The sequence below is a fragment of the Sabethes cyaneus genome, chromosome 2 (assembly GCF_943734655.1).
Source record: "Sabethes cyaneus chromosome 2, idSabCyanKW18_F2, whole genome shotgun sequence".
Classification (NCBI taxonomy): Eukaryota; Metazoa; Arthropoda; class Insecta; order Diptera; family Culicidae; genus Sabethes; species Sabethes cyaneus.
Window position 1 is genome coordinate 135042154 of NC_071354.1, and position 11752 is coordinate 135053905.

Here is an 11752-nt window from a genome sequence, read left to right on the forward strand (position 1 = left end):
GCGGGATACCAGATCCGATTGGATGCCGAAGGACCATTCTGTAATGATTACGGGTAATAGCACTTCTTAGGTAGCAGATGGGAAAATTAGGTCAATTCGTGTCGCGTGTTCGAGTTTCGGCTAGGCGGTGCTGCTAGATAGAGTAGGATTTTTGCACTGGCCCCGTGGCTGTCCTGAGCTCTGATGGCCGCCCGCGGGCTCTGTCGATGGGAAGGGGTCGAGTCTTAAAGAGACGTTTAAGCCCAGAGCTTTACAGCACTTTGGTCTCGAGGGTTGGAAGGCGGGCGAGTCTCTATATTTTGAAGCTTCTGTCGACTACCGCGAACGTCCAGCTTGTGCTGCGCTCAATTTACTTTGTATCGTGGGAATGCACTGTGAATACTAAGGGGATGAAAGATTAAATTTGCCCTGATAAGTTGATAACCACTAATGCTCCGAAATTTGTCTTACCTATTGGTTCATTTGTGGTTGTTTGTGTTGGAAAACTGAAAGCGGGCGCGCGGTTGAAGACCGGTGTCAGGCGGGGCTGACGAATTCTCCACTTCTTCACTATACCACATATTGCAACTCGAGTGGTACAAAAAGTCCAAAGCACATTTACAAATTCGATCTATTATTTTTCTTCTCATCATCATAATTATCATCATCATCGTCATCATCATCATTATATTTAAAATATGACATTCCGGCCTTTGGCAGAGAGATCTTAGAGTCAGTTCGTGGAGTCCGCGCAGGGCCGAAACGCCTCCGCCTGCGGGTATAGGCGTGACGGCTATGCTTGGGGCTCTACCTGTGTTTTAGTGGGCGCCAGTGCCTGTCTCGTCAGGTAGAACTGATGTTTGAGGTCTCCCTGACACTTTGTTGACAACACAAAAGGGCCCAGCGCAGAGTTTTATACGCTATTAAGCGACCAGTTGGATAACCCGAAAAAAAAAAAAAAGGAAAAACTTTTCTTTCAAGACTGTAAGTAATCTACAATTTTTTATTCAAAGAACGTCAAAACCACCTGTTCTTCCACTAAAACTAGGCCATGGGCCGAAAAAATAGATGCCATCGCTTAATGGGCTGAAAATACCCTCCCGTGCCCTATAATAAAACTAAATAAGGTGCTGATAAAGTAAATTAAATGACCCTTACAAATATTTACGCACGCTAGGATATTGCTAGGAAATATTGCACGCAGTACGTTTTTATGGATTTTACTGTTAAATAAGGATTTTGAAGAATAAGGAACAGATATTTAAAAATATAGTCAACTTAATTATAGATGTTCCTGAGAAATAAAAAATAATTATTGTTGCAGTAGAAAGGCCAGGTCACACCGCTAGATGGATTAATTCGGGTTTTTTAATTTATTATGGATTTTTTGTTACCTATGAATATTAAATTATTATTTAATTATTATTTAACATATTCAAATAATAAAATCATTGTAGTCTTTTATTAGTTAGTCTGAGCCATGCTGTTTATTTATGCAGTTCGCGCCTAGATCTAATAGACGACATGCATTGCAAAGATAACTCATTATATGATGTCAATGATGGTGTCAAAGCGCTTGAATGATAGACTAAGTATACAGTATGGTGAGTTTGGAAACATGCAGAGTTCTGCCGAGCTGCACGCGCGTGTCTACTTTTACGTTATTGTATGGCACGTCACTAGAATTGTATTTTTAAGTCCAAGGCCAAAAGGAGAAGCTATTTTTTATAGGCAGGGAAGTGAAACGGTTGTTTTTAAAAATTTAAATGTACCGCTTTGTGATCTTCACGTGCACTCCGTGAACTTAAAAAAAATCAAAGTATACATACACCTAAGATTGTACAAGAGGGTGACGTAGTACTGGCATATCAATATTTTAACCATTTATTAGTTAACTAGAATTTGTAATAGTTCAATTATTGCATATAATATTGAAGAGTCAATTTTTTTGTTTTTTTGGTGCATTATTTCTTTTAATGATTAAATTCATTTGGTTGCAATTACACATCCTTTAGTCATTAACGAACAGCATTCGCCAATTTTTGATCTTTCAATATTGAAAATTTGTAGTGCCATTTTCGTCGCTGACTTGAGGCCAAAAAACTAATAAGCAGTCAAGAGCCGTGGTTAATCGATAGCTTTCCAGTCACAACTTAGCTTAGATGGCTTAGATTGAATGAGCATATATTAGTGGTTGTTCCTTAGTTGTTCTTGCAGAGACTATAGATTACAGAGGCGACTTTTCACTTAAAACCGCTAAATTTTGAATCAAAAACGGAGAGTACCATCACAAATGTTACCTTTATTCTCTGTTTTGATTAAAAATTTAGCGGTTTTTGAGTGCCAAGTCGCCTCTGTAATCTATAGTCTGTAGTTGTTCTCAATGATCCGAATTAGTGAAATTGAAGATATGTCAATAACCAGTTGATTTACTGCTTATGTTAATGTTTATTGGTTACCTGGGTGTAGGGTGTAGGACTCTCATCGGGGTTGTTTACACACCATCAAACTCAATGTGTTTGCGAGCAACCGACCTTCCGACACGTTGCCATTTTTCTGTGACGAAAATCTAAAGCATTGGATGCCATTTTTCTGTGACGTAAATCTAAAGCACTGGATGAGAAATTCGGCACCAACTTTTCGAAAAGGCCTATCTGCAAAATGTAACCAAACCGAGGGAGGGTTTCTTTCCCTATGGTAGTTTGAAAATTTGGTGCCGAATTACAGCATAGAATTTCGAAAGAACGGTCATGAAGTAATTTGCGGTTTCGTCACCAACGAGAATGACATTAACTGCGGCTGCGGCTCGTTTATGTAGGAGTGAGAGGGGAACGAAGAGTGGAGGAGAGGATCCGGGAGTTTAATATTTGATGTTTTTGATATTATTCCTATTGCAAACAGTCTCAGCGAGGGCCTCAGCTAATGTCAAAAATCATTATCCACCTTTTCGCGTGCTTAATGGCGGCTAGTGGGTACATATTTCGACAGCGTTTATTTGCTTAAGGAAACCCCACTCACGTACGCTTGAAAGTTCTACAACAACAATCAAGACTGGAAATATTAACTTGACGTGAATAAAGTTACCAAAGCCATGCTTTTCCGAAAGTTTTGCCCACTAGCCGCCATTACGCACACGAAAAGGTCGATGTGTGTGCGTGGTGGAATACTTCATTGTTGTTTGGGGTTTCGCATTGTGAGGCTCTTGGTAATGGGGATACTGTCAAAGTCTGTAGCGCAGAGGATGTGTGATTGCAAATTTTATGAAAGATTGATAGCATATTCTTTTTTCAGGAATCTTCAACGAAAACGGTACTCACAATATCCCAGAGGACAAGATAGAACAAATGACTGAGCATTTTATGGAATTCTTCAAAACCAGTGGATTTTGGCAGCATTGCTATGGGTCAATCGATTTCTTGAACTATCTGAAGCTTCAGAGACATATAGAATCTAGTGGAAGCAAAAATCCTCCTTTCAAACTTGGAGTAATTTCAAATTTCGATCCCCGGTTGGATGTTTTACTTAGAAATATGAAGATAAATCATTATTTTGACTTTGTGCTTAATTCTTATGATGTTGGATACATGAAACCGGCTAAAGAAATTTTTGCAGCTGCCATGAACGCGGCAGAGCTGGATGATTTGAAACCACAGGAGTGTTTACATATTGGAGCAACGCCTGCGACGGATTATTTTGGAGCGAGAAATGCAGGCTGGTATGGATTGTTGGTACACGAGAAGTCCGCAGATGAACTTACGCGGAAGTATGGCCAAACTGTAGACGATAACCATGTATTTTATAGTCTTTTTGATGTGCATAAAAAAATTTCTAATGACTACATGAAGTGGTGAAATAAATAATAGTAATGGATAAATGAGTTTCATTTGATTTGACAGCCAAGCTAGCGTGCTCAAACTATAAATTTTTGCAGCGGCCGTTCCTCGCTACCATTCGAATAACTAGGGTAAGCGTACCAGTAGTGGCGCATTTAGTAGTAAAATTTCATATTTCTGGTCAAAATACTGTGATATCAGAACAAATATACATGCACTCGCGCACGATATGATTGAAACATTCTTAATCTTACTAAAAATGATGGTTGGAGTAATTAAAAATTCGAATTTTATTAAAGAGAAACATTTTTTCTACGATCATTGGTTTGCCGAGGTCCCTAGATTGGAAGCATCGCGAGCCCATAATGGAGGTAACACATTAAACATTCAATTACTGCAATAAAAATTTATACAAACTGGCTCTGCTTATTTGCATGAGATTACGCACACACTTTATATGCTCGACAGATTTAAATTTCTTAAATTCATAAATAAATAATATCAGAAAAGATAAAATTCAAAACCTATTTTAGCAGCTATGCAAAATTAAATTTCAATCAGGAAATCTTAATAAAACCAGCGGAAAATTTCTACAAATTTCATTGTACCGCTAAAAGAAGTGACGATTATATCAAGTAAACCTGTAAAACCCACTTATAGATTATATATACGTTATTTAGAATCATAATTGCATTTTATCTCATAAAGGGCGTATTTTATTCAAGTACCACCACTATTGGTACTACCTCCACTAAGGGTACGCCTACCCTACTCGATTTCGTTAGTCTTGGCGATTCATTGGTCAGCGGCGTACCTGCATTCATATTTGTATTAATGGGTATAAATTTCCAAGCATTTTAGCACTTACAATAAATCCATTATGAATTATCAAAACACTGGTAAAACATACACCTTTATTCTGTACTACTGTGTTACCTGACTTACAGCGAATATGCGTTGTGTTCGCGGGATCGTGTTGATTCGAAAGGTTTCGAAAAATATAGCCCTTGTATCGAAAATATCGTTAATTTTGATCACTAAAAATAACGTACTTAAACGTTATATTTCAAGTGCCAGTAGTACGCAATAATTGTATTGTGAAACTGAATTGCTATTTGTGCAACTTTTTACAAGTTAAATGCAATAACAAAAGAGCACAACTTACAAAAAATCGTTTGTTATAGATATTAGCTGCATATGCAGTATAAACGAATAAAACGGTAGATTACCTTTTTGTTGCAATAAATAACACGCATATTCACAGTAGGACAGGTAAAACAGTAGCTGGCCCGAAAAACTTCGTATTGCCACAAATTAACCTGTGTTGTACATAAATTTTAAATATTTTATTTACTATTTGATGGGGCTTTCAATCGTTGCCCAATGTGTACATAAATAATGAATTTCAGGCACGGGGTAAATCACTTCCTGCATAAATATTCAATATGTGATAAATATATTTAGGGGAAAGTCCCCGGTTATGAAACAGGTTTTGTTTTTTGGTCATAGGTTTTGAACGGATTATTTAATTCCATATCTTTTGACGTAGGACTACGTCTTACGGCAAGTTTTGAGATAGGGTGGCATTCCAAAAAATCGAAAAATGTGAGCGTCACGAAAAATGAAAGGTTTTGAGCGCTAATAGCTCAGCGGTTTTCTGATCGATTTTCAATATTCTTACAACAATCGATCGGAAAATCTTTTAAGAATTGACCCAAATGAAGAAAAGTATGGATTCTTGATTTTGAACTATTGAAAAATTGAAAATAATGAACCTATGTTTTACCAGAATTCGCGCTTCGTGATTGGTTGGAAGATTCTTTACGATGATCTAAACCTATACCAACAGTACAGCTGTTGGCTTACTTCCCAAGCACAGATATCAAGTGCTTGGGAAGTAAGCCAATACAAGTGACCAAGTTTCCTCATTTCAACAAGATTTCTTAACACCGTGGTTCAACCTAGACCATTTTGATGTCCTTGCTTGGGAAGTACGCAGAGAGAGTAACAAAGCCCCCTCGTGCCAACAGATTTCTTACGAACGCGATTAAACCTAGTCCAATTTGATGTCTGTGTTAGGAAAGTGTGCCAGAAAAAATGACACAAGTTCGTTGTCCCAACAGATCGCAAATTCTTTACTGCGAGACGATTTAACCTCGGCGAACTTGATATCTGTGTTGGAAAAATGTGCTACAGCTGTACTGTTCGGTTATAATACGACTCTGTATGAATGCGCAGGCTTGCCGTTTCATTAGAAGTATAGTGAAAAGATGTGCTGTTGATAAAATAGGATTGAATAGGTAAAATCCCTTCAACGTGGGAAACCATGGATAATAAAAACAATCTTTAATTTCAGTAAGGTAGCAGGAAAGCAATAGTTTGTGTTCTTGATTTTGTTAAATTGTTTTCAAATGCACAATATTTTGAGAATTGAACGTATATGTTCTTTGATAAATGTTACATACAACGCATGTAGCATGGATATATGTTGCATATAGCATGTATACATGAAGGATCGAATGATTACAAGCATGAATACATGCCACTATGACTACAAAGAGACTTACGTAGTTCTGCGTCACCTATATATGCGGTCGTGTCTTGTGCACAACCACTCTGATTTTTTAAAGCATTTGAAAGATTGAAGACTTACGTATGTTTTTGCTAAAGACAGCATATATTTTTTGCTTGAAACAAAAAAGTTATAGCGAAATTGGGAGACATAGAACTTTTTGACCAAAAACAAAGTGTACCCGGTTGTGAAACACTTCGAAAAATCCATAAAAGAAAATACAAATAAAGAAGAAAATAAAGAAATATGAAATGAAAATAAAATATAACATTCATTTATTAACGGAAAACACCTTAAATGCAAAGTAATTTATCAGTTTCTTAATTTAATCATCTAAATCTAAATTGTAATCCATGTATGTAAAAACAGGAAGTTCGAGATCTCAAATATGCGGATTTGGCTCTCATGTGCCTGAAAAGTGTGTTGAAAATGTTGGTGATCATTAAAGTATTGAATAATCGTTTTGCTGAATTTTTCATAACCAGAGAACTTCACTGTTTCACAACCGGGGCGAACGACGAGTTTGTAAAAATTTATGTAATATTTTTTGAGTAAATTATTTCACTTAAAATTTGTCTGTGTAATGAAATAGAGATCCAAAACTAAGGTTAAATGCATTTTACTGCCGTTTTCTATTTTATTCGATAGACAAAAATTCAATCCCAAAATATTCTATAAAACTTTTTCGAGCATGTTTTTCGAACACATTTCCCACAAAACATTCTAAAAGCTGTATTTTGTAGCTCAAAAGGTAGAGTACTATATGAGACGAGCCGTTGGTAGTAATTTGGTAGTACTAGTTTAATAAACACGTCAAAAACGATGGGTGTTTCACAACCGGGGACAATCCCCTACTATTTTAAATGTGTCCACTTCATCATAACAACTCTTACCACATACTGTTATGGGACTTGACAGCTCAAGATCGTATTGAATAAGGTGGAAACTTCCGTAAAATACTCATTAATCCACCTTTTCACGCGCCTAATGGCGGCTTGTGGATACAGTTTTCCACAGTGTTTATTAGCTTTTGAGAACTCCGCTCAATAATAACGCTCAATTCCTTCACTCCTCCTCAAAGGTTGGCGCTCAGCTTTCCATCGAACATCTTCAATTGCTCGGCGAAGTAGTGGTGTTTCACTGTACCCAGCGGTTAGGTAAAAATATCCGCATTCATTCGATCAGTAGGACAATACTCCAACAAGACTTCCCGACGCTCGCAGATATCTTTTACAAAATGATGTTTGGTTTCGATGTGCTTAGATCGTTTGCTGGTGCGCTCCGATGTAGCGAAACTCAGACAACTTTGGTTGTCTTCCTCTATTGGTGTAGCACTCATCTGTTCTTCGCCTAGGTCTTTTAGCAGCTTACGCATCCATAGAACCTCCTGACAGGTTTCGGTAAGCGCGACGTACTCTGCTTCCATTGTAGACAGTGTAACGCAGCTCTGTTACCGACTCACCCAAGATACCGCTCCTCCTGCGTAGTAAATCACAAAGCCTGTGGTCGACTTACGCGTTCTCTGGTCTCCTGCCCAATCTGAATCCGAAAATGCTTTCAAATCCTGATTTTCACCGTCAAATTGAAGCTTCCAGTCGATAGTACCTTTCAGGTAACGTACAACCCTCTTTGCAGCAATCCAGTCCGCTTCGGTAGGTGAACTAAATTTCCTACCTAGAATAGCAGCACTTGCGGCAATGTTCGGCCGAGCACACACCGCAATGTATAATAATGCGCCGACGACTGCTCTGAACTTGGTAGAATCTTCCAGTGGTTTACTATTTATGTCAGCTTTCAAATAACCCGGGTCCATTGGGGTCTTCGCTGTCTTCGCCTCACTAAGCCCAACTTTAGTTAGGGTAAATGATTTTGAAATGGACCTAGTCGAATTCTGATCTTGAATGGACCTATTTTTAAATAAGAATTTTAGGATATAATTATCAAGTCTTTGTGCTGTATTTAGCTTTTATGTTTATCTTTAATCATTTCTGAACGTAAATATGCTAAAATTAAATTAAAATTATAGCCAAAACCACTTTATTGCCGCTTATTTAAAAGTAGCTGTTTTTCAGCGTTTTGGCAGTCACCATAGAGTATTTTCAAACTGTTACTACCCGGAACCCTTCTGGTTTGAAATAAAACAATACTCTTAAAATGATGCTAAAATATGTGTAATTTCAATTCAGGTATTTAAAAGTTCAGTAAAACCAGTAAAATCTTCAAATTCCTTAAAAATGTTAACCCCCTTTTTTGATCTTGAATGGACCTAGTATTGATTTTAGAATGGACCTAGTTTTGCGCTCCGAGACATCACTGGCGGTAGCTATCATTGCCTACCACTAACGAACTCGTCGTTGTATATTCATTGAAACTGCTTGTTGTCACTATAGTATCTCCGTTTATAATTAATCTATAAGCACGGGATATTGAAAGTAGGCTTCATTTATAGCCTAAATAAAAACTTAATTATATTGATAAAACTAACTATCCCTCATCCTTTTTCGTAGTTGCTTCATAGTGTAGCCTCTAGTTTTGAAACTAAAAAGTCTTCCTAATTAGTTAGCTAACATATGTCATTTTATGCTTAAAACAATATAAACTTAATTTATTCTCAGTATTGTACAAAAATTTTAACCATAATTGATTAAAAGATAAGATGGATGGACTGCCTTCTGTTAAGGGGGCATAGTACCTTTTCAATTTTTTAAAACCTAAATTTTTTATTGATTATTTCGAAAGATTACCATTTTAACCATATGTGTTTGAAGTCGTTTGCATGAATTCCAAATATTGACAAAGTTACAGCTATTTGTACCGCGCATGTCTGGAGCGATTAAACAACGAGTAAAAACTTCAACGTCGTTTTTCTCGAAACCAGGTTTTGAAAGTCGGTACCATAAATATCTCAAGAACGGCTCAAGCATTTCTTATGATTCTTTTTTTGTTTGAAAGCCAACAAAATTATCTAGTGTTTGACCCATCCTTTTCTTGATATTGTAATTTTTGAATTTTTTAGAAATGTTTGAAGTCAATTTTTTCGCTTAAAAACCATACTTTTATGTTTCAATGTCCGCCATTTTGTTATGTGTTCGAATTCTAAAAAAGGATGGATCAAACACGAGATTTAATGTTCTTTCATGTCGTTTTGGAATTTTTCAATTCGGATAAGCCCCCCAGCGCCAATCCATGGTACCGAAATTCATGGTTTTTTTGAACGACTATCTTCAAGGAGCCGTAGGGGCAAGGGGAAGAGGTTCCCTTATGAAAACAAAACTGTAAATATTAGTATAAAATGCAATGTTTCGAATGCAAAAAACCCGATTCAATTTGCCTTTCGCGTTATCGAGAAAAAAATATTTGAAATTAGGCAAAAAATATGGTGTAAAAGGTACTATGCCCCTTAAAAAAGAGCTATTTTTGCTTCATTTGCATTTAGCACAAAACCAGTTACACTTAAATTTTTCAATCGGATTTTACGTATTTGTTTTAGCACGAAGCAAAAGTGTAATCTATATAATCTATATAAGTAATCTATATAAGTAGAGCAAAATTTTCCCAATTTGTTCGCCCTATGTAAAAAAATTCCCAAATTATGCTAAACGGGACAATTCTTGTATCATTAAAAGTAATGCACAGAAGAATGAAACAAGTTATTTGAGAATACAATTCGGAAGATTTATATATAGCTTTATTGCATAGGAAACTCTAATATTGGAACTTCGAATTGAGTTACGAAGCTAATATTCCAAACTCTATTTCAAGTGGTTATCCCTGCTTAACTATCGACAGGCAACATCGTAAAAATGGTTTGAATCAAAAATTTTTTCATGGACAAATAACGTCCTGTATTTTCCATATAAATACAGCAAAAAGTTTTGCTGTAAGTTTAAGTTTTGACAAAACTCAGATGAGAAATAGTTTAAACACGTTAATCAAGCATATACCAAAGCTTCAAAACACCTTTAGCGCGCTGACCGAAAACTCTATGGCCACTAAAATTCAACCGGATCCTGTAGTCACAAAATCAGAGTCGTCTGAGTAAAAAGAAGCAGCCACTTCTGATGGTTAAGAACGCCAACTTCCTCACCCTCGTGAAACTTTGTGATGCCCAACTGCCCTACAAAATTACCCGGTTTGGCAATAAAATCATCTGTGCGTCAATGGAGGATTCAGAAATTAGGTAAAGGCCTGGATAATGATATGGTGCAAAAAATATAAAATTTGGATCAATATCTGGACCATTTTCGAACTGGATATGCCTAAAAAAGTAATATTGTATTTGATAATTTTCTAGTTTAGTTAAAATAATTATGAGACTCAGAATAAAGTAAAGTTAGGCCATTACAAATATTTTATAAAGTTTTTGTCCTTCCGGTGTTGGGCCACTAAAGGGGGGGGGGCAAAGTGAATTTTTTAATCGAGCAAAAAACATGGGTTTGAAGCATTTTTATTTAAAGTTTAAGCGTGAAAACCAAATCTGTTCTTGCTTTTAATATATACGTTATTATTTTCCATGCAAAAATGTACGAAAAGAAGACAAAAACGAGAGAATTTTTTTTGGACGATTTTCGGAAACTCCGAATTCAAATTTCCATTTCTGTTTCGTGCTAGAAGTGTTAAGTACACTCATTTTTCGAGTTTTTCAGGCTGTAGAGCCCACGGACAATTGATTTTATACTCATATCCTCCAAATTTTTTTAGCCCCCCGATTTTTCAAGTCAATTTCCAAAGGGGGGGGGGGGGGGGGGGGGGGGTGACAAATTGTGACTTAAAAAATATTTTGCAAAGGCCTCTTATATTCCGCCTATAAGTAAGCAGGTTGACTTCACATCACCTTTTGGTCGATTGACAGATAGATTAAAAATCAGTTTAGTAAAATATTCAAAATTATGCAACCGGACTAACGTTGTACTACGTCATCCGTGGTCTTATACACAACCCCTCTGATTTTTTTCTTGGGGGATGTAAAGTTTTGTAGGGATGTAGAATTACCAAGTCTAATTTTTTCAAGTACCATTTACAGTATGATTTCGAAATTGACAACAAATGCGTGTCGCCTATGTTGCCAAAATCGAAACCGTGGCAAAATCTAGACCATTTTTCAACTGAAAAAATTGCATATAAATGTGTCAAAAATTGAATAATTACCACTAATTAACGAATTTTTCACGACTGCAACGGTTTTATATTCAAAATGTTCGACAGGGGCTGTCGCAAACCTTTAGATGCTTTGCAGTAAGACGTAGTCCTACGTCAGTAAAAGTCTGACCTTTCGAAATATGTATTCACTAAATAAAAGCTCGAACCCCACTGTACTTGATAAACTACGTTTAATACAAGTTATATTACATATTTTTAATGAATGGTT

At 36.5% G+C, this 11752-nt stretch overlaps 1 protein-coding gene across 1 annotated transcript in view; it reads left to right on the forward strand.

Annotated features, from left to right (window-relative positions):
* LOC128734046 (rhythmically expressed gene 2 protein) overlaps window positions 1–3843 on the forward strand; it is a 40149-nt gene extending 36306 nt beyond the window's left edge. Inside the window, exon 4 of the mRNA XM_053828027.1 lies at window positions 3271–3843. Coding sequence (XP_053684002.1) covers window positions 3271–3830 — 560 coding nt within the window. The 3' untranslated portion in view covers window positions 3831–3843. The remainder of the gene's footprint in view (window positions 1–3270) is intronic.
* Window positions 3844–11752: the final 7909 nt, after the last annotated feature.